The sequence below is a fragment of the Amborella trichopoda genome, chromosome 1 (genome assembly GCF_054954075.1).
Source record: "Amborella trichopoda isolate Santa Cruz 75 chromosome 1, AtrichopodaSantaCruz75HAP2 v2.0, whole genome shotgun sequence".
NCBI classification, from domain to species: domain Eukaryota; kingdom Viridiplantae; phylum Streptophyta; class Magnoliopsida; order Amborellales; family Amborellaceae; genus Amborella; species Amborella trichopoda.
The window spans coordinates 34443189-34467877 of NC_142336.1; the positions used below are offsets into that span (position 1 = coordinate 34443189).

Sequence of the window (24689 nt, forward strand, 5' to 3'; positions counted from 1 at the left end):
CATAATTATTAATAGAGATACCCACCACCTGCATCACTTTAATCCCTAAAAGTAGAGGGAGGCAATGATTTCAAAGATTTTTGTCCAATAAGCCTTCTAAATTCCTCCTATAAGATCCTTATGAAAGTCTTAACCACTACGCTCAAGTCAGTCCTTAGTACCATCATCTCTCCCAACCAAAGTGGTTTTCTGCAAAACTGCCAAATTCTTGATGATGTTCATATAGCGTATGATGTCCTTCATTATAGAAACCTTACCAAAACCCCTAGTTTGATTCTCAATTCAGACTAGGAGAAGACCTACGACCATGTCGACTGGGGTGTCCTTGACTAGGTCTTGGCCAAGATGGGCTTTTGCTAGATACATGGATGTATTTCCTCTGCCTCCTTCATCCTTTTTAATGGCTACCTTGAGGGCCATTTATCCTTTTTAAGGGGTCTTCACCAAAGAGCCCCATTTTGCCATTCCTCTTTGCCATTGTCACAGAAGTCTACAGCAGGTCCCTTGTAAGGTTGTACCAATCGGATCTACTCTTTAACTTCAAATATTTCAAACTTTGTGAAGCACTTTGTTGCCTCCAATATGCAAATGACACCCTTGTTTTCTATAATGCTTTGTACTCTGAAGTTGACAACCTTTGGTTCTTCCTTCACTGCTTCGAGTTGTCCACAAGGACGAAAGTCAATCTAGCCAAATATAAGCTCTTTGGTATTGGGTTTCTCTTTGATGCCCTTTTGATTTCGAATCTACATGATGTGGACTTGACACCTTGCCCGCCAAATATCTTGGCCTTCCTCCGTGTAGTGAAAAACCCCTCAAACTAGAACATGCTATCAAACAAATCCAATGCAAGCTGCCGCTGTGGAAACATTGTTTCCTCTCCCTTGGATGCCGGATTACCCTCATTCGCACTGATTGCAAAGCAGCCAAAGATATTTTTCTCACAGATGTCAAAAATCTGGTTTCCAAACAAATCTTTGCGCGTTGGCAAGCAATTCTTTCTTCCTTTGAATTTGAGGTGGAACACATCAAAGGAAACACTAATTTCCTTCTTGATTTTCTCACTCGTGAATTTTTGCAAGGGGGACAAAGACAGGAATAACAGAGATCGCCGTATAATAATTCATACAAATACAAATACGAGTAAAACAAACGAAGTAGTCCCTTTAAATATGGGAAAAGGGAAAGAAATAGTCCCATCTTCATCTGGAAGCCCTCTTATACACTCTCCTATTACTCCCAACCACCTCATAACGTGGCAAGCTCCTAGCCCAGCTAGAACTCCAGCATCGGAAAAATCAATATTTATAGAGACCACTTTCTTATCAGATTCAGTAATAGAAGATGAACATATGGACATGGATCCAGTTAATTTGGCCAACCTACATTTAATAAACCATATGAGCCCTTCCAATAATAATAAGACTAGAGAATGGTACAAGGCCATTCTGCTTGAAACCGGCTCGATAACCCTAGTACATTTTTGTCAAAAGAATACAAATACCATTGCTTATTCTAAGTTCCAAATAAGGAAAATCATTTCCTATAAAGAATGGGGATTGGACCCCACAAGGAGCAGAAAGCTCAATGCACCAGAATTCAATAACAAATATTACAGGTATTCTGAGTACATAGACGCTTGGAACAGGGTATTCTATCTCCAAAACAATACTAATTCCCATACTTGGTTTATACAAATAAAACTTCCATTAGTCTCTGAACTTCCAAATTGGTTCAAAATATGGTTCCAAATTTGGGGATCTGGATCTGATATATTACCACAAAAAATACTGCTTTCTCAACAAAAGTTTGCTGAATACAATAATAAAAACCCCAAGCTTGATATGCATCTATACTTCATGGCTTTTTACCAAATCCCATGGATAATGAAATGGACATATGCAATAACTGATGACTATACCCAAAATTGGGAATATATTCCTAAACTAGGAAAACAAGTTTACATTAAACGGTGGGCGTATATGAGAATAAAGTTGTAGACCCTGAGAATATAAAATTAAGAAAAATTTCTACTCCAGTCCAAGAGAAAAAGGAAGATCATTTTTCTGAATACCTAAATAAAATGAAGCAGCAAAACCCAACTGCTTATAAAGAAGAATTAAAAAGAAAGTTACTACAAATGTTTGAAGAAGAAGCTGAAGCAATGTCAACTTCAACAAATGAGGAAGATCTTACCCCTAAAGGAGAAGATTGCGCGCTTATACTACCACAAATCGACTTTCCATAAAAGCCAGTTAGCCCGAATAAAAGCCCAAAAAGTCGCCAGCTGCTACTACTTATCTGCCACCTGTCCATAGTTACTATTCTACCGACACATAATACCAAAAAGTTATTGTTTCAGATTCCACCATACTACCACCTGTCAGACTCACCGACAGAAGTTACTATTCCAGATGCCACCATACTACCACCTGTCAGACCCACAGACAGAAGTTACTGTTCCAGATGCCGCCATACTTCCACTTGTCAAAATCATCGACAAAGGTTGTTCCCAGATGCCGCCGTACTACAGTGGCACCTTTTAGTCATCTCCAACCACTGTGCCTTACCTTTTAGTCATCTCCAACCACCGTGCCTCGCCTTTTGGTCACCTCCAACTACTGTGCCTGCCTTTTGAGCTGGCACTCTAATAATTGAGCCGAGGATTTCTACATCTATAAAAGGAAGTCATTCCTTGGAAGGGAGGCATCCGGAGTGTGCCTAACTCTTCTCTTCTCTTCTTCTCTGCTCTTCTCTAAGCTTTTCCTCTTCGAGTTACTCATCTTCCTTTGTGCCGTAACTCCTGTAAGTTTTTATGTTTTCTATCTCTTGGTCATTCTTGTCTGTTTATTGTTCTATAACTCAGAGTGCCCCTACTCTGTTTGGTTAGCGTCTCAGAGCATTCCTGCTCTATCCGTTTAATCTTTTCATAACCTCTCTTCTCTAAAACCATCTGTTCTTCTTTAAGTCCTTTCTAAACATCTCTGAGCACTGCTTCTCTTCTTTCTCTCTTTGACAAAAATACTATTCACTCTGATAACTCTGCCAATCTTACTCTATCTCGTTTATTTTTCATTTTAAAAAGCCTGTATATCGGGTGGTGTTCATAAAGCCACACCGACTTTGAGTGATTGTGAGGATTGTATGTGTGATTGTAATTTTGATAGCTTGCCGAGTCAATGTCCTGAGGAGTGGAAGCTCTTCACCAGTCTTTGTATTTGTAGAATGTAAGTACTCTTTTATATTCTAATGATAGTTTGTTTCAATGCAATTAAAGTTCATTGTTAGTATAAAAGTTACTATTATAAATTGGATTGTTATTGATATTTCTTTTCCATTATTATTATTTCTGATAATTGCCTGTCTTTACATTAGATTTATCAAGCCATTATTATCAATATAAGCTCTAAAATAACTTCAAAAATAGATCTTGGGTGTTATGGTATCCAATCTACTTCATTTCCCTCTTCATCATGCTTTTTTCAGTTGTCGATAGCCTTGATCGCCGCATGGAATCTTTCTTGTGTTGAGTGATATCTCCGAGTGCAAAATACACCTCGTCGCCTGAGACATGTGTCAACCTAAATCTTCTGGGGTTCTTGGCATATGTAATCTTAGAAACATGAACCTAACGTTGTTAAGAAAATGAAGGCGGTGGTTTGCCAACCACCAGCAAAGCTGGAGAGAGTTTCTGCTTCACGAGTATGGGTTTGATCATAACAGTTGGTTTCCCTTTAGAAGACCTAATCAACACTCTTTTGGGATTTACACAAGTATCTACTCTTGGCATTAACAGTTATTGGCTTTCACTAGGGTCAAGGCAAATCGTAGAGAGAGGTCAATATGTGAAAAGGTGAAGGTGGCCCAAATACCTAGGCGCCCTAAGGTGTTGGGGGGCAATAGGGGCAGGGGAGCAGGGGCATGTATAGGGGTGTGGTGTGTGTGTGTGCATGAGCGCATGCACGAGACCTTGAATCAAACACCTAAAAATCATCCTTTTTTTTCTTATCTTATAAAGTGTGAGAGATGTTGACGAAATGGAGATGTGCTTTTGGAGTCTTATGTGATCGTCACATATCAATGAAACTAAAGGGGAAGTTCTATAGGACGGTTGTAAGACCAGTCACGCTTTATAGGACGAATGTTGGGCGGTCAAAAAATAACATATTCATAAAATTAGTGTAGATGAAATGAGGATGTTGAGATGTATAAGTGGTAAGATAAGAAAGAATAGAATTCATGATAAATACATTCGAGCGAACTTAGGGGTGGCTCTAATAGGCGATAAAATGATGGGAAGTTGACTTTGGTGGTCTAGTCAAGTGTAGCGTCGACCTAAAACAACACTAGTTAGGAGGGGTGATTTCGTTCAAGTAGAAGGCTTTAAAAGGGTAAGGGGAAGGACCCAAAGAACATAGATGGAAGTAGTGAGAAAAGATATAATGGCTTATAGTCTAATTGAGGGTATCGCCCTTGATAGAGCAGAATGGCGCAACAAGATTCGTGTAGCGGACAAATAGTTGGAATAAAGCTCGTATGATGATGATATATGGATTGTGAGAGAGCATATGGGCCCGTGTGTGAGAGTGGTTTCACATTAAACACTTGGAGGACATGTTCATCTTTTTCTTCTTCTCATGTCTAGAGAGGTAGAATATGAGTCTGTGAGAGAGGGGGAGCCTTGTATCGTACACTTCGGGGTAAACTTCTTCTTTTTCTTCTTCTTATATGTAGGGAGATTATATGGGTCCATTTGTGTGTTTGTGCTTGAGAGAGAGAGAGAGAGAGAGAGAGAGACTTGGAGCCATATTATTTTTGTTCTTTTTCTTTTTATATATTGAGAGATAGCACATGGGCTTATGTGCAAGAGTAGGGCCTTAACCATTTTTAAATGCTTTAACTATTTTTTTTTAAGGAGGTTTACATTTTGTTTTGTTTTTAAGGGGTAGCGTTAGGCACAAGGGGTTTTTGGGGTTAGAGTGCCCCTCCACTCTACCCCCCCCCCCCCCCCCCCCCCCCCCCTCTCTCCCTTCTTCTTTTAAGGAAAGGGAGAGAGGGGATGGGGGATGGGGGTTGGGGGTTGTGGGGGGGGGGGGGGAGGAGAGAGTGTACTTTGTTGCCCTTGGCCGTGGCTTTTTTCTGAGCTCAGCCAAGTTACATCCAAGCGACGCCCATGCGCCCTCTTTAAAGCGAGCACCTAGTTGGCGCCTAGGAGCACATCCTCCTAGGCAGCAAGGCAGCCGAATTTTTCAACCTTGATGGAGATAGAATATCTTTTTGGTCATATTCTTGGATAGGTTGCAAGCATCGTAAAAATTATGTGGCCAAAAATATTCCTTGTAGCAAGTCTTTAGGATATCACTTTCAACTGTGTAACAGAAGACCTAATTGCCCTCCTTAACGTGCTCTAAACCTCTTTTTCTCCCAAACAGGACATGAAGAGTCATTGGACTCATTCCCCTTTAGGGAACTTCAGTATCCTGTTTCAACCAACCGTGCCTCCCTTTAAAACAAAGTTTGGATCTCCCCTTTCCCACCAACGTCTTGGCCTTTAGTTGGGTAGCGCTATTCACAACCGTAAACCTCACCATTGACTAGTTCCAAGAAAGAGTTTTCCTCTTGCAGATCATTGTCGCATGCACTTTGAAACTGAGGAATCCATTCTCTCATTTTCCTACATTGTAGTGTAGCCTCTTTCTATGGGACTTGACCCTTAAGGACTTCAATTGTAGAGGTTGCTGTAACCTCAATCTTTTTGGCGTCTAACTGCAAACCTTTGAAGCATCTTGCCAAATTGGAATTTGTCTCACATTGGTCAGACATAATCCATGTTGGAAAAACCGGGCGATCTAACCAGTAACCGCCCAATTAGATCGGAACCAGCCATTGGCCTGTTCCGGTTTCGGGTGGTTTTGGTGTTGAGCCCGTATTTAAAAAAAAATGTATATAAAATCCCAAAAATAATCCAAACTTTATTACATAAATTACTTATTGTTAAACTAAAATTTATGTGACTTCTCCTCTAAACTTTGGAGTAAAATATTGCAACTACAATTTAAATAAATTACTTATTGTTAAACTAGAATTTATATGTGACTTCTCCTTTGAACTTTGGGGCAAAATATTGCAACTCTTTGGCATCGAATGGGTCACCCATCCTTCTGTCAAAGCGCTCATCGCTTATGATCTACATTCTCAATGACCGAAGGCTACAAGAGTCTTGTGGAAAGCAACCTTAGCGGCAACTATATGGACCATTTGGGTGGAAAGAAACAAAAGAATCTTCCAAGGTTCAAAACTACAAGTCTCAACACTCCTGCACAAGGTAACTTCCATGGTCACATTCTGGGCCTCGAAGCACAAGGTATACTCAGGCATACCAAGGAGTTTGTTCTTCTCTCAGTGGAAAAATATCCTCTACCACCAACCGCGACAGCCACAAAGAACCAACAATTGGCTACCACCCCAAAAGGAATCATTAAGCTAAATTTCGATGGTTGCTCCCTCAGGAATCCTGGCTCGGCAAGGGCTGGGGGGGTCTTTAGAGACCATCAGTATAAAGTACTCCTTACATTCTCAGAGCATCTTGGCATCAAGGATGCACATGACGCAGAAGCCTTGGCCCTCCTACAAGGCCTGAAAAGGTTCAACCGTTCCTGAGGCTTACACCTCATCATAGAAGGAGATTCAAAAAACGTTCGCTCGGGGGCAAGTAGGACTACCTCTCCACACGATGGTACCTAACCACTATCTTTGATGAAATGGACCATATTTGCAGGGATATGGACGTCTCTTGGAGGCATATAGGGAGGACATCCAAGGACTTCGCAGATCTCTTGGCGAAAGAGGGAGCTAGTATGCGAGTAGAAGATCAAGCCGGGGTCGACTCCTTTTTTGCACAGGACCTTTGGTACAGCTCATCAACATAGAGTATAAGCTGGCAATTTTAGGCCTTCTGTAATTTTTGTAATTTTTGAAAGCTTCATGTAAATCCTTGAATTCGGGAGGAATCTATAAGCCCTTTTTGCATATGATACGCTGATGGTTTTTACCGAGCCACCCCTAGCGGGTGAACTAACTCGGACTTACCAATACTTGTACTTATCTCTTTCAGTAATACAATGTTAACTCTTTCAAAAAAAAAAAAAAATAAGAAATTTTATATGGATGTATCTTCCCATACCGACTTTTTTTGGCAAAGCACTTGACGATCTTAGTACATGTTAGACACCCACACGAGTGTCGGTGTCCATGTAACACTGCTTATCAAACAGATGACAACCAAGTGTTCGCAATATCATACAACAAACTCACCACAGAATAGTAGTCTATACTCTATAGGAGGACTAATTTCAGCAGAAAATGATAACCAACAATAGATTCCTACTAGATCTAAGGTTTGGGCTAAAGGTAGAGATGCCCCACCTGACAAGTAAGTTTCAGTTTGTATCGTTCCCTATAATGTCATTGTTAGGGTAAAATTCCCATTTACAATGTCAAACAAGTGACACTTCACACCTATTGCTGCATCAAAGTGAATGTTGAAATAGACCACAGAAACACCGTATCATCATGCCTCGCAATTTAATCTATAAAAGTCAGGAATGGAGACTCTTGAGGTACTACAAATCTTATTTCATTGAGCTAAGAAAAAAGTGCTCACCTGGTAACAGCATAGAAAAGGCTTCCATAACCCACTTGTCATCTCCATATATACGTAGGGATATCTCTTGCTGCCAGGGTTTTTTTGTGACAGAAGAGGCAATACTTGAAAATGCTACTTTTCCAAAATGGCCTATAGTCCTATGCAACTGTTTGAGGTAAATTTTAAATAAAACTTGCAGTTCAACATGTAAGTTTTTTGGAAAAAGAGATAACACTCCAAAGAATTTATCCTAGGCCACTAAAAATGCTCGAATAAATTTAGCATACTGACTTTCCTTAACGTATTATTTCTTTTTGCTACATAATTTCCATTGCACTGCAAATTACTACCTGTAGGAAACTTTATACTTTCTTTTCAATTTGGAAAGATTGTAAGTTTCAGTATCCGGCTCATTTTCTTCCAAGGTACTAAGTTTAAGAAACCAGAAGCTAATACCCATGTTTATTCCTACATGCAGCACGTAAAGGATAAATCAAATCATAAATCCAGCAGACATTGAGGTTCCAGTGGATAACATAAATGTAGGAATCCTAGAAATATCTCCCCTAGTGGCCCAAACTTAAATTGCAATTTCTAGCTTTCAATAAAACTTTTGCTACTTATCATAAAGAAAGAAAAAACAATCCTGGAAATTACTTGAAGATATAAAAAGAGCCTATCATTCACCATCTCAAACCAAGAAAACACAAACAAGGAATGCTACAAGAAATAGCTAATATATTTAATACCTGAGCCTTTTGCAGGCCATCAGAAGCTTCTGCTAAAACTTTATTATCTTGACCCAAATCATTTCCAAACTGCAAGCACTTTTTAAACCATGCCAATGCATCATCAATTTCCCCAAGTGCAAGATGACAGCTGTGAATAACAAAGATAGAAAATGAAATAAACAAACCATACTAACAATACTTCAAAACATGCAATAATACATCGCTGGAACAACTTTGATACATAGAAAGTATCAAGGCTTTCATCATTGGCATCCTAAAACAAACAATAGGTAATAGTTCCAACCAAAACATCAGCTTCAATCTAGCACAAACACTAGTACAATTAAAACCAATGCAACCATTTCTTGATACAAAATTAATGGCTGGATGAATATTTCAAGGAAGTTGTCATACAAGGTAAAACGCACATTTGGAATATCCATTTCTAACACAAATCTCAAGTCGAAGGAAAACTGTGGCAGGAGCTTTGAGACACCAAACTTAGTAATTTACTTAAAGTACACAACTGCATCTTTTTGTAGTGGATCTAGAGTTCTTCACTAGCTCCAAATAACAGGCTTCTAAACGACAGAAACATCTTGTTCTACCACAGTTGCTGGAAGCACGAGAGATCAGAAGCGTTTTAGGAATTGGAAGTGCGGAATCACAAGCAGCTAGAAGATTCCTACGGTAGGAAGTATTGTATGTACAATACATATTGCAGGAATCGAGATTCCTACTTTCAGGAATTGCATTCCAACCCACAGCCATTGGGACTGGGAGCAGATGCGAAAGCTGGAGCGGGAGCCTAGGATTGACCCATGACTGAAGTTCCCTACCTTGGGAAAGCTTGAGAGCGCTGTTTAAGCAGCACGCTCAGGAGTCGCTTGATATATCTACTATATTGGAATGCTTGAGGAACACCATATGTATGTATGTATGTATGTATGTATGTATGTATACATATATATGGTCAGATTTGTATAAGGGGCCCATCATATACCATACAGATAAGGCACGCCTCTAATTTTGCCAGAAGATCCAGTTTGGTGTGGAAACCCTATAATGGCTTGAAAATTCATGTTCTACCCCAATTATGAAATTTAAATCCCAAAAAAAGGTGCATATCGAGTAGATCTATAAACATTTGAAAATCTTGAAAATAAATGATCTAGATAATTTGTTACATGATGCACTATTTTTGGGACTTGAAATTCTTTTTTTCCTTTGCATCCATACATCTCGAGATCTATAAACATTGGAAGGTTTTTTTACCTTCAATCCACTCTTTTCTACTAGATTTTTGAGCTGCACCTTAATTCTATTAGTATAAGGTTGCAACCTTATATGAACTATATATATATATATATATATATATATATATATATATATATATATATACACACACACACACACACATACAATGAGATCATTTACCTTTGGTACAAGGTGATCACAATTAATCTTGACCATTGGATGCGAAATTGGATGGTTGCATTTGTTCCAGTGGTTTAAAAAGCGGATAGGGCACCTCAAAAACCATCCAAATCGATGAATCGGCGTTTCAGATCGGGAATCAGTCAGATTCGGCCTTAAAAAAATTCCAAAAAAAATATTAAAAATCATTATAAATGTTGTTTTTTAGGAATCCAATAAAATATGGCGGTACTACACTCAAAACTTACATTTTTTTTATCAATATACGAATATTGAGATGTTATTTCCCTGCATGAATAAATTTAAAATTTGTCTTATAATATCATCTATTTTTTTAAAAAAATTATTTACAGCTATAATAAAAATAATACATTATATAATTTATAATGTAAATAAATAAATACATGAAATACAAGATTTGGTTATCAATGTATAATTATTAATAATAAACAAAGGTGTGACCCTTATAAATAAATCTACAAAGTATAGAATTTAGAAACGTAAATTTGTAATTATATTATAATAAAATTACAAAAATATATAACTATCATACTTGCAATGTGGGATAATTGACAAAGCAATTTTAAAATAGATTTTAAAGTGGTTTGGGCTAGTGTTATTTTTTTTATTTTAAAATGTCTCATAAACTAGTAATTTTTTTAATGGACAATAAACTAGTATTAATATTATTTCTTGTTGTTCTAATATCCTATGAGTTAGTACTATTTTTTTCTTTTTAATCTCTATTAACGAATAACTTAATGCCTAGTATCTAATAAAAGGGTTATTGTTTATAGCAAAAGCTTAATTTAATTTTAAGAATAGACATTAATACAATAGAGTGAACAGGCAAAAAGCATTTGCCCCACATCAAAACGATGAAGGAGCACTTCACCGTATAAAACACATGGCACAAGTCTGCATAGCATAAGGCATGCAACTTGAGTTATCAAGGGCATGGTGCAAAGCTATATGTGGCAAGGCCACCTAGCGTAAAAGACGGTGGACATGCAAGAAACTGTCAGCGTTGTCAGTTTTGTTCACGTGTAACGATGCCAAAAAGCCAGGAGTGCAAAAGAAACCCAGATTTCCAAAAAAAAAGAGTAGAACCACCAGGTATTACCGATACCCGATCTGGAGCGGTATCACCGATACTCGATCCGGATCACCCGATTCCAGATCGGATCGATGATTTTTTAAACACTGATTATACTATTGACCATGCACAAACTTCAAAAGAAATATTTTCGAACTTTGTGAAACACCCAAGCTATCAGATTTCTCATTGGATGGCTATAAATAAATGCGACCTCCTTGTAGTAAAGGTAAATGGTTTCATTGTATACAATCCCAATATATTATTTAAATATATATATATATATGGAAAGGTTGGCATTAGCCCACTAGCTAACAGCTACAATGTCATCCAATGGCCTAGATTGAATCTGGGCGCGATGCATTGGTCACGATTGCATTTTGTATTTGAATTTTAATTTTTTTCTACAAATCCAAATCACTTGAAATTTTGAACGTTTATTCTTGAATAATAGTAGAATCTAAAACATATATAAAAAAATAAATTAACAAAAATTCCCCCAAAACTTTTCAGGGGTATTTTGGTCAATTTATATTTTGCAAGTTATTTTTTAATATTTTTATTAAGTGCACCTTGATGAGAAGAATAAACACCTAAAATTTCAAGTCATTTGGATTTGTAAAAAAAAATGAAAATTCAAATACAAAATGAGGTGACCGTCAAATTGGCCAAGATTAAGTTTGGACCGTTGGCTAACATTGTAGTTGTTAACTAGTGGGATAACGCCAGCCTATAGAAGTGAATTCAAAATTTGAGAAATGTATAATCTAAATTTTTTAATCCAGTTTTAGCATTTATTACACATGCACAATGAGAATTCTATAGCTTGAATGACCCATTAAAAATTGAGAAAAATGAAATTGAGGGGCCATGATAAGAACCGAACTTAGGAATCATCCAAGTCCCTAACTAGATGAGACAAAGCAATCTGTTATAGCAAGAACTTCCTGGTTCTAGACAACACTCGCAATTCCCTTCTTCGAGACTATCTAGGAGCAAGGAGTCCCCTAGGTCCGAGCTGACTCGGGCGATTTCGATTCCGTTCACCAATTTTCAACCACTTATCCAAATCGCGATTATGAAAACAAAAAACAAGAATCGTCTAAAGTAGTAATTAGCTAGAACGTTGAAGAAAAAAAGAAAAACACAGCACAAAATACAAAACATCGATTTCAAAATTAAAAAACTTTTAAAACTTCTCTTAAGAACCATGATCTTGCCCCATTTTCAGTAGGGTCGTGATCCTCCAAAGCAATCAAAATCCCCTTTAGTCAGGGATTGAGATCCTTACAAGATAGGGATGAAACTCCCTTGATGGCAGGAGCGAGCACTACTCAGGCTTTGGCTCCAAGATCGTCAAAGGGATGCTATGAAATCTAAAGGTTTTAAAACTAGCCGAACAAAGGCAAAATATCTGGAATGCAAGTTTAATAACATGGTTAGAAATAAGATGGTAGTTAAGATTGATGGCGAAGAAGTACCTAAAAGAGCTTATTTTCGATCTTTGGGGTCAATAATCCTTGAAAATAGAGAAATTGTGGAAGATGTCACACGTAGAATTACAACTGGGTGGGCAAATTAGAGATATGCTTCCAGAGTTTTATGTGATCGATGCATACCAATGAAATTGAAGGGAAGTTTTATAGGACGGCTATAATACCAGCCAAGTTTTGTAGAACGGAATGGTGGGCGGTCAAGAAACAATATATCCATAAAATAAGGGTAGCTAAGATAAAGATGTTGAGATGGATGAGTAGCAAGACAAAAAAAGGATAGAATTCTGAATCTATACATTTGAAGGAAATTAGGGGTGGCTCAATAGAAGATAAAATGAGGTAATATAGACTTAGGTGGGCTGGCCATATACAATTTCGAACTAGAAAAGCACTAGTTAGCACTGGTCAGCATCACTTTTCATAATATACATCTCATGTTAGTAATCAAAATAATGATAATTATAAAAACAATGACGCAAGTGAGCAATAATTTACCACGGATAAGCAAATTCATACTTTTCATCAGGAGTCCTAATATTGAACAAGATAACCATTAGCATTCCAAATCATGTATGACGACCTCAAGCTCATAACTGATCCACATCATAATCTCCAAGAAATGTTCCTCAACTTTGTAGAAAGTGCTAGAGGGGAGTGGGCACCACGCTTGAATGGCTAGGGTCTTGATAATTGCAGCCCCACACTTTCTTAGGTTCCCGGTCCCCCACGTGGAAGGTAATCAAGAAGAAAATACAGAAGGCAATAGCAAAATGATTTAATGACATTGTGATTCCATTCAATGCAATAATTAGCGCAGTGCTGATTTTCAGGGGCCTGAGTCCCGATTTTTCATGAGCTTTTAGGGCATGCATGAAGGAGGGGGTGGCTAAGTATGAAATATTTCTTGATGAGCATAAGACCATGTTGTGAAGGATTGGAGTAACCATTATGTCAAACGGCTGGTACGATGGAAAGGGAGGACCATAATGAAGTTTGATATATTGTGCAAGAGACATAGTCTTCCACTCTAGTGTATATGCCACCAACAAAATCAAGAATAGAAAGCTTGGTATTTATGATGCTTGATAATGTAGTTGAAGCGATTGCAAAGGAAAATTCAGCCCAAGTGATTGTAGACAATGTAAGGCATTACACTAAAGTAGGGAACCCTTGCAGAACTCACTATACATACCTCATGTTCGAAGCAATCCACAAACTGAAGCAAGTGAAGAACTATGTTAAGAAAGGGTAAACAACAAAAATTTAATATACAACCACTCATACATCCTTAGCATAATGAGGCAACACTATGGAAGGGCATCCTTAGCATAATGAGGCATTTGGTTTGGCACGGTTGCACAACTCACTATGCAGACCTCATGTTGGAAGCAATCCACAAACTGAAGCAAGTGAAGAACTACGTTAAGCAAGGGTCAACAACAAAAATTTAATATACAACCACTCATACATCCTTAGCATAATGAGACAACACTATGGAAGGGAACTAATAAGGCCAGCAGTCACTAGGGCAATCTCATATTTGCAATAGGGAATCAAGAAGATGGTAGCAACTGAGGTTTGGGTTTATGAACCTATCTCAAAGGCTCAACCCACAAGAGAAGTCGAAGAGACCATTAGTAGCCGTAGGTTATGGGATAAGTTTAAGCAAAATGTTATTACAACCGTCCCACTTGTAGTAGTCCTCAAGTTGGTTGATTATGATGTCAAGATAGCTATGTGATTCCTCTTTGAAGCATTGAACTGTCCAAAGCAGGCCATACAAGCGCATTGCAAATACCACAAGAAAGTTTAGAACATCATCAATGAAAGTGGGCCAACAAACTACAATGCCAAATCCGTACAGCAGGTAACTTTCAATTTCAAGGTTCAATACTATAGATATATCTCAATTTGCTATTTATGTGCTTGTAGGTTGCAGCCCATCAGACCTGGTCATTGACGTTACAATTATATCAATATATCCAGGTTTCTTGTGGGACCCCACATGCCACTATCAACCAGGTAAGAACCAAGACCCTAAGAGCATGGAAGTGGGGAAGTTTCGCAATAGAAGATTAAAGCAAGATGAGGACACACAAATTAATGTTTCAAAAGAGGTAAACTTTCTATTTAAATGTGAACTGAGTGATGGATCTTTGACTTGCTATAGTTTGTAAATTGAAAAAGTGCATTTTGTTCTTTTAGCTTGCTTTCTATATGGATGCACAAAGCAAATCTGAGTCAAATCTCGCAAGAAGAAAACGTGCACAACTAGACCAAGGTCAGCTTTCAAACTCCCATAAATAATAACTCATCATACTAGAACTATTATATGTGATTGTAGATCTTATTTTGACTAATTCATTTTCTCCCTTTTTCGAGCAAGTCGGACGGAAGGATATACATGAAGGCGACACCCCTCACTTCAAAAAGGATTGCAATTATGATCCTCAACAATACTTATTCCACCACAAGGTGTTATAAAAACTAGAGTACATTGCAATGTATCTACACGTCAAGGGGAGGCTTCACAAATTTGTGTTGGTGCACTACAATCGAAATCCAAGGAAGATCCAAATGAGAAAGGAAAGGCATGATTACTATCCAAACAATTTGAAAACATATTTGAAGAAGTATTGTAAAAGGGCAAAGGGTAGGCCCAAAAGGATGTGGTTGGAAGTAGTCCGACAAGATATGGGGACATATAGCCGCCTTGAGGGTCTGGCCTTAAATAGAGCAGAATGGCAGACCAGGATTCGTGTAGCCGACCCCAATTAATTGGGACAATACCATGATGATGATGATGATGATGATGATAATGATGATGATGATGATGATTTGAGGAAGTATTGTAGAGGAATAAGTAGTCGAAAGCTAAGGACCAGTCATCAACAACAGGATCCTTCAACAACACGCTAGTCCAGAACTAGAGGAGGGCAAGAAGAGGTGTCCCAAGGAGACTCGACAACAGGCACAAAGTAGACGAAGATGATGAGCAAGATGATGAGGTCAATGCTAAGGAGACGAGCAAGAAGCCCAAAGTATTGGTGTAAGCATGAAGGCTAGAATCATAGTTGTTGGACACGCCCGAGATTCCTAATCATTTTAGGAATCGAAATCGCGAAATCATGGTTGGCTAGAAGATTTAAGTTTTCATAATCGACGTCCATACAAGGGGATTGCAGGAAATAAGATTTCTACTTTATAGTAATCGAGATTAGTCTCAAATGGAATCAAGATCCTTACATATATAGAATCCACTTATACAGATTCCATCCTCTTTGGAATCGAGTTTCTAACCTTTTTGGGATCGACCTGTATGGAATCGAGAACTTGATATATGGAATCGAGATTCTGATATCTTTGCATCGAGTTTTAATTTGACACTTCTCATAGGTTCTGCATTGTTTATTTGTAGTTCATGACCATTTGTTTGTGGTTCTAATTTGTTAGAAAGAGTATCATTACATATAGAATCCAAATTCAACAAATTTAGAATCAAGATTCAACAATTGCGAAATCGAGACTCAAAAAATATTAGAATTGTTTTTCTACAAGTGTTGAAATCGAGATTCCTAAATCACGCAAACCTAGTAGCTTGGAGCCAGGGTTTAGCAAAGAATAAGATAGGGAAGATCCAAAAATAAAGAAAGATTCAAAAACCAAAGATAAAAAAAGATCACTTGCTGCTCTAGGATTCTAAATAAAAGTCCATAGCAAGATCACCCATTATGCTTGAGTACATCTCTTATATAAAAAAACCCTAAACGAGACTTAATCCTAGCCATCTATCTAATCTAATCATGCACTTTATTGTAACAGACTCTAAGTGAATTAAAAGACATAAAAGTATCTAGATATTATTATTTATACCCCTAAGTGAATAAAAAGACTCAAAAAATAAATAAAAGACATAAAAGGATCGACTCAATGACTAATTTGCCCTTCTGTGGTTCCTCTTGTAAACTTCAAGCTTCTCTCTCTTGTCTAGATGCTCGAGAGCAGTATTCTAAGCTGCATCAGCCCCCCCTTCTAAAAAAGAATTCGCCCTCGAATTCAGTAGCTCGTCGTCAGAGGTATCACCAAGATACAAAATAACGGAAGTGTCAATATGGCCAGGAAGCTTCAATTTATAGGCATTGACATTAATCTTATGCAGCACTTCACATGGTCCAATCTTGCGTTGGCTCAACTTATGATATTCCCCAACTGGAAACTTATCCTTAGTCAAGATTGCCCACACAAAATCTCCAGGCGATGCTTGTCAGCTACTGTCTTATATTTGGCATCATACTCCATGAGTTTTTGAATGCTCAATTCCAATGAATCGTCTTCAACAAAAAACACAGTCACATGTTTTGGACCAAATAAAATATTATATACATCGCAACCTCTCAATAAAACATGAGAAATTAATAAGGGAAAATAAGTTTCCCAATAAGAAGCTTCATTCTGCCATGGTACATAATTTACTACATCGCCCCCATCAAGAGCATACTTCCTTGTCCAAACAAGGGAAGCCCATTTAGTGCAACATACCATTCAAGAGATAACCCATCTTGTCCATAGATTCCTACTAACTCAAATCCATGATGTACAAGGCCATGTATGGCAGGAATGCTATACGCATACTGACTTGCATGCCAACAATATGGACAATACTTAACTATCATCAACAATAGTGCATGATTTACATGTCCATCAACGAGGAATATGCACTTTTCCCCAATTTTGACAAGATCTAATTCAAGAAACCAGAGAGAAATGTGTTCCAAATTACTGCATCTCTCAAAGAAACTTTATCCATTATGTACATGTTTTGTCCACTTGGAAAATTGTAACATTTCTAGTAGATATGCATAGTATTATTGTCCATGAACATACCTAAGATATCTCGCTTACAAACTTTAAAATGGGTTAAGATGAATGCATTGCAGCCATGAACTCCTTCTATTTGAACTTGGTGAGTTATTGTTGGCGCTCTCAGCATAATAACCCCCCTCTTCACCATCATAAACATCGTCACGACCACTATCTTCCTAGCCAATAGCATGTTCTGCATTGAAGATAGGACCTTGTTCTTTCTTTTCATCAAATGTAGGTTCACCAACTTCTTCATCATAAATTGATTCTTCCACCAAACTTGAATCCTCATAAGGGTATGATTGAATCCTCTTCATCAACCGGCATATCGTAGATGGGATCCACTTCGAAAGAATGTTTGTTGTCCTCATCCAAAAGTTCGGGATCTCAACCTTGGGACTAGTTTCCCACCTCCTAGTGTCCCTATTCGTACGATCCACTACCTCTCTCCTCGGAGCCTGATCATGGAAAGGATTTATGAATTCATATCTGCCTCGATCTCATACTCCTGCTTCCATCTATGCCAAACGTACAACTAAGTTTCCACCAATCTCCTCAGATTCGCAATCCCTTGTTGCGAACTACCATCAAAGGCTTCTATCGTTGTTTTTTTTCCTCGTTTCCTCTGTGTGGAGGCATGTTTGTTGATCTAGGGCACAAAATCTATGCTACACTAAGTATCCTACAATACCGTCTTTACTGATCGCCGGGCTTTGATACCAACCTAGCCCGGATCTGGTAGCTTGGAGCTAGGGTTTAGCTAAGAAGACGATAGGGAAGATCCAAAACTAGAGAAAGATTAAAAACTGGAGATAAAAGAAAGCACACTTGCTGCTCTACGGTCTTAAATAAAGTCCATGACAAGATCATCCACAATGCTTGAGTACATCCCTCATATAAGAAACCCTTAACAAGACTTAATCATGGCCATCCATCTAATCTAATCATGGCCCTTTATTATAAAAGACTTCAAGTGAATAAAAAGACATAAGAAACTCTACAAATTACTATTTATGCCCCTAAGTGAACAAAAAGACTCAAGAAATAAATGAAAAAATATAAAAGGTTAGACTCAATGACTAATTTACCCTTTTGTAGTCCTCTTGTAAACTTTAAGCTTATCTCTCTTGTCTAGATACTTGAAAGCAGTATTCTAGGCTGCATTACAAATAAAGAATCCAGATTCATGACGTCATAGAAATGGATTTCGTGAATCGGGATTCCAAATCAGAATCGCAACCTTTGGTGAGACATTTCGATAACTATGGTTGGAATAGCCATGGCAAAATTGAATTAAGCGCCATCCATCCCATAACAAAAATTGGGGGAATCACCACTACTAAGAAACCCAAGGTGATTTTGACCCTCTAAGGCATTCTTATTAACTGTAAAGTGCATACCGATGTTAAAGATTGGAATGCCTCTTGTTTCTTTGTATCTCTCTGACTCTCTGTGGGACAATGACTATGAGACTCACACTACTACTATATGTATGTACCTTATGTGTATGACTGTTGTAATGGAACTTCGATTTGTTTATATTTATTACATAATATAAAGTTGAACTTGGATATTGATGGGAGTTTTTTTTTCTGAATTATTCCTACTTTTCAAAGATTTTCGTGGGCGACTATCCCAACTCAGACCACACTCGGCAAGTCCACTTGGAACTTGCTGAGCTAACTTGCTTTGAGCACCTGGTGAGGCTCAGACCAGATCAGGAGGGAGTCCGAGTTTTGAGCAGGTTTAAACTACACCACAAGGATTCCAAATTGAAGTAACAAACAATCAATCGACAATTGTATTTTATTTTTACAAGTTCCATCTAACCAAAAATTCAAGGGAAACAATATGATCCATAAGAATAGAAAAGACATAAGTTTTTCAATCTTCTAGACAGAACACACTTGGCACGTTGAACCAAAACAAAGCATCACCCAAATAATTCTGTGAATAACTAAATCAGGCATAATTTCAAAGAAGATGAGAACTTGATTTGAAGAACTCCTTACTTTGCAGCTCTAATTTGAGCTTTCAAGAAGTTCTTATCCATGGCAATGGCCTTTGAACAATCCATAAGCGCTTCTCTCACCCTACCAAGAGCCATTCGGGTCGCAGCACGGTTGCTATAGCACAGCATTAATGCCCTGATGCACGCTGTGGACATTTCCTTTGGAGGAATGCTATTCGCCCCACGTGAGTAGTAGTCTTCAGCCTTATGTAAATCTCCATTTGCATAAGCTTGATTACCCCTGATTACATGAAATCAAATATCCTTACTGACAATGAGGGAAACCCCCAATTTTCCGGATGATAGAAAGATTCGACAGATATTTCATAATCATATGAAAGTGCAAATAGCCGACCCCAATTAATTGGGAAAGGCTAAAATGATGATGATGATGATATGAAAGAGTAAATCTAGGAAAAACAAAGAGAAGCTGATTTCAAACAAGAAGAATCAGAAGCTACTAAACAATGGACTCACCTAAGTCGCCACTTCTCACAAAGTTCCTGTAATTCAGCAGCTTGGGCAGTGGAAGGTCGGTTCACTGTCTGAGTAGGAATAGCAAAGGTCATAGATTTTCCTGCACCTCTATCACCACGTGGCATAAAATCTTGCTGTGCTTCCTGTTTTGACGAAGAAATTGCATTGCCTTTTGACTCTTCTGCCACTCCTTGAACCCCAGCTGATCGACCAAGGAATACATCGCCTTTTTCAAATAGCCCAGCTCCCTGCATCCCACTGCTAGCAAGTGGGAAGGGCTGGATAGAAGGGGAAGCAGGGTGAAACATGGGATTCTGATTGAGAGCATGTGGTTCAACTTTCAAGCGGTGCTTCTTCCTAAAATGGTGCCTTGCTGATGACAATGGAGTTTGCGTCGGGGACGATGCAACAAAGGTAAAATCAGTCTTCTTGGTCTCTTCCAATTTTAAAGAAAAGCTAAACTCTTTATCACCCTTGGCCTCGGTCTTTTCTACTCTTTCTCTCAGACACCCATCAGTTTCAGAAGCAGCAGCACTAGTAACATCCTTGATATCCACCTTTTCAAGTTTGGCTCTTAAAGCCTCATCTTCAGGCTTTGGAGGAAAACCTTGATCATCTTCAGAACTGCTCGACTCAGAACAATGATTGGAACCCTCCTTACTAACAGTTTGTACCTCACCTTCATTGATATACAAGTTTCTAGTTGCAGAACTGAGAATTTCAACCTTTCCATCTATAAAATCCGACTTTCGCATAGGTGGAATCCGATCAGCAGTACCCAAGTGGAAAGAAGAATCAGATGCAACTGACGATCCTCTCGAGCTTTCATTTGCTGAAAGAGTTTCTCGATACGGAGAGAAGTCCATTGGTGAATAACTTTCTGAAGCTTCAGGCTCTAAAGATGCTTGGCCAGGTGTTTCCCTAGACCCAGTTTGTCCAAGATGCTTTGGAGCATGGTGCCTAACATTTTCCTTCTTTTTTCGATTCCTTATACTCTTGGATGGTGTGCCCACATTGGCATTGAATTCAAACTTTGGTGGTAGGCTTGAAGATGGAAAGTCATCATCAAATTTTGGAGCATCATTTTGGAGAGGAGTTTCTCCCTGTTTTGCTCCCATTGAGCCAGCAATGGTTGCATCCACCCCTCCAAGAAAGCCTGAAAAACTAAAGTGGGTAGCTCCCTCCGACCTTTCTTGATTAATTGATGTGAAAGAAGCTCCAGATGATGATGATGATGAATGCAGAGAAGGTGGAACAAATGCACATTGCCCAACAGATGATGATGGCGACAAAAATGATGATTGTATAGGAGGAACAAATGTTCCATTCTCAACATCCTCTTTCGAACGATTAGCTGTGCTTGGTTTCACACCTGACTCCCCCATTTGAAAAATGAAAGACATTGGAACAGCCACTTTGGCTTCTGTTAAGCCACCAAATGCCGCACTTGTCGGGGTTGTTGAGTTGGTATCTTCATTCGAAGCTCTGGACTGAGAATTTGCACTCTCCCTAACCTGTGAATTCTGAGTACTACGCAACACATGGCGCCTTCTTGTGCCGGCGAAAGCACGAGCTGTCCTCTGTGATCTACCAGAAAAAGAAGCTTCATTTTCAGAGCTCTTGCCATTACCCAAATGCATCTTCTTCATCTCATCTTGAAGAGTAGATCGCTTGCTGTTGCCATTGAAGTTCTCAGTTAAACCCAAGCCTTTTCCCCCATTTGTTCCAAATGTGAAACCATTCCTTTCAAAGCTTTTGTCAACTTTAAAGCTGAGCTCTGGGCCTTTGTTGTTAGTAGTCTCGGTCTCAATCTTCAACTTCCTCAGTTTATCAGGGAGCATAGATGGCTCATTTTGACTAAAAGAACCCGTTGATGTCCCTTGAAAAGAAAATAATTTAGCCTCACTTCCACCCCCAAAACTAAAATTTTTCCTCTCATGAATATTTTCTGTAGACTCAGTAGAAGTTTTCTCACCATTAATGGTGAGACCATGGTCTTTAGCACCCAAATCATCCTTTGAATAAGACTTGCCAGTTAAGCCCGACGAGAAAGGGTTCCAGCCATGGATACAATCCTGCACGCTCTGTGCTTGCTCACCAAAACGAAATTCCTTTACATTACCATTGCTGGTTCCCACAAATCTAAACCCATCAGAAGAATCAGCATTACCCAACTGACCAGACTTACCATTGTCCCCAAATTTCCCAGAAAAAACCCCTGGTCGATCAGAATCCATTGTAAAACAAGGGCTAGGTCCAGTTCCTCTAAAAGAACCAGAACTCTCTGCATGTTTAAAGGGATTAAAGGCCCCTGAATTCTCTTTACCATCTGAACCAGAAGACAAAGACCCCAAAACTGGAGGCCTTCCTTTTCCTGAAATCAAATGCCTCCTGGACTTTGCAAGCCGAGGCCTCCATCGAAGCCCTGATTGATCGTTCCTCAAATCCGACTGCCCTAATTTTCCATTAAAAGAAGATGACGTTGCAGAATTTTTAAAGAATGCATTATCTGGATTCTCCCTAGAAGCACCGGACTGTGAATCCATGGCACCATTCCTAAAACCCATGGATTCAAAGAAAGAAGAAGAAGCAGAAGAAGTTGAAGAAGAGAGAGAGGACGAATCAAAGGGAAGGTTTGAAGGAGGGTTTTTGGCGTTCTGAGAAGTACCTCTTCGAAAATCAGGGAAAGAGAAAGGAGAAGGATTGGCCTGATGAGAGCTCGAAGCTTTGGTTTCCATTTGAGGCTTGGCTGAAACTCTGAAATTTAGCATGGCCGACATTACGGCGAAGTCCTCATCAATTACAGGTCGCTTTTCCAGCTTCCCGTTCTCGATCACTCGCCAGGAAATAGTGGGATCGGAAGAAGAGAGAGAAAGAGAGACTGTATTAATAGATAGCGGTTTGGATAGATTTCTAAACGATTCAAGATTCAAGAACAAGACATTTTCTAGAGAGAGAAAGGGTTTAGGGTTTTGTGTGGAAGAGAGAGATGGCCGGCCTCAATGGATTTGCAGACGGACGAAAACCAGAGGGAGGAATCGGAGGAGAGAGAAAGGGTTTTCTTTTTATTTTGATACGAGGAGGAGCTCGGAGGTTACCTTACACTACATGTTTTCTCTCTCTCTATTAAACTGAGGGTTTCTCTGCTTCACATATGCACTCAGTTTGAAAAAATAGGGAGACAAGGTGAACGTTAGAAGGAAACTTATGCCCTAAATGCATTGTTTTGGTAACAAAATTTGAGTAGGTGAATTTATACGTGTAAATGAATTGCCAAAAGATATTCTAACCCTGCCGGAGTAGAATGTACAACTACTCCCGCGGATAAAACCTCATCTACCGTTAGTTTTAGGTCCTCAAATTTTAGAGATTAATGCTTTCAACCTATACATTAACCTCAATGTCTCGAGATTAAAAAAAGACTATTAATTTTTTAGATAGTAAGATCTAAGTGTTAGAAAACTTAAATAGCAATTTTTTTCTTTTAAGAATAATCATCTAATAATTCTTAAAGAGTGCGGTTTGTATAGAGCTAAGGCTCTAAATAATCAAATTAGAGCTCACCCTCAAATAGTATCGAGAAATATGGTTTTAATACTAAAAATCTTTGTAATAGCCTTAAACTCTATTTCATCTTTAATTATAAAATTTAAAGTTTCACAAACACTGCAGATCAAGCAGGTCTATAAAAACTTAAAAATTGACAGTCAAAAAATGTATTGCAAGATGCACTATTTTTAAAATTTAAAATCTATTTTGTCTCATGTACATGCTTCTTGAGGTCGAGATGATCAATTTAACCATATTTAAGCATCAAAACAACCTCTTTTAATAAAAACTTTTAAGTGCATTCTAATTTAATTATTTAGAGCCTCGTACTTATATTAACCTTTTTTCATCCTTAAATGGCTCCAAAAATTTAAGATATTCCACTATAAATCTTTTCACCGAGGGAGTATAAGTAAACTATACTCTCGAAAGAGCCTAGTTGTAAAAGTGTAAATAGTGTTGAAGGTTAGAACTGAAATATTAGGCCCCTACGTCATTATTGTGTTGTTGTTTGTGTCCTTGTGGCAGTAGAAGCTGAGTTGTCTCTCTCACTTGCTTCCACGAATCCAAAACTCAGCACATTTGAAGAAGTTGGGTGTTGATCTAGGACATTTAAAACTTTAATATACTTTTTTCCCTTAAAATGTAAAATTTTGTGGAATTAATTTTATTTTATAAAATTGACCGCGGTGTAATGGAGAAATCTGACTGGAAATCAAATTTCGAATGATAAAAACAATGATATTTGACTTAAAATGAGGAAAACAATTATGGACAGAAATATTTTTCAATCCTAAAATTTTGATCCAAATGTGAGAAATGTGCCAACTCTACTGAAAAATATATCTGAAAATGTATTTCTAAATACCCAAACGACCCCTAAGTTTATAAGAAGCTCAAATTATTAGCTACCAACACCTTTCACTATCTCATCAGCCTAAAGTTTCAAAGCGATAACTAATTCAACAAAATTAAGATGGAATAATAAATTTAAGGTAAATTTTAAAAGTCTTTTTAGTAATTTTTTAGCTTTTCAATTTCTTTTGCATTGAGAATATTTTCAAAAGATTAAAATTATGGATACCCCTCCCACACAAAATAGTTTTCTTACTTATTAAAAAGAGTACGCTATATGCTACAAATGAACTTTTATTATGGTGATTTGCATGCATCGATTTTAGGTTCAAATTTGAGGAGATTGTAATCTCTTGTTCTCTATCAATCATGACTATTTTAAGATATTTATAGGGAAAGCTTTTTATGTTCCCCTACAACATAGAAGTTCTATCCTTCCCCTTATCCAACCGTCCATTTTTTAATGGAAAGCTAAGATTTCCCCAATCACACGTCTCTATACTATTTTTTTTTTATTTTTTTTTTCTAT

The 24689-nt window shown here is 38.1% G+C and overlaps 1 protein-coding gene across 3 annotated transcripts in view; it reads right to left on the bottom strand.

Moving 5' to 3' along the window:
* LOC18433326 (uncharacterized) overlaps window positions 1–22984 on the bottom strand; it is a 49562-nt gene extending 26578 nt beyond the window's left edge. For all 3 annotated transcript variants that reach the window (XM_020666562.2, XM_020666561.2, XM_006843420.4), the window contains exons 1-3: window positions 19757–22984; window positions 19281–19520; window positions 8395–8524 (exon numbers count right to left, since the gene is read on the bottom strand). In XM_020666562.2, coding sequence (XP_020522221.2) covers window positions 8395–8524; window positions 19281–19520; window positions 19757–22536 — 3150 coding nt within the window. In that variant the 5' untranslated portion in view covers window positions 22537–22984. The remainder of the gene's footprint in view (window positions 1–8394; window positions 8525–19280; window positions 19521–19756) is intronic.
* Between the last annotated feature and the right edge of the window lie 1705 nt (window positions 22985–24689).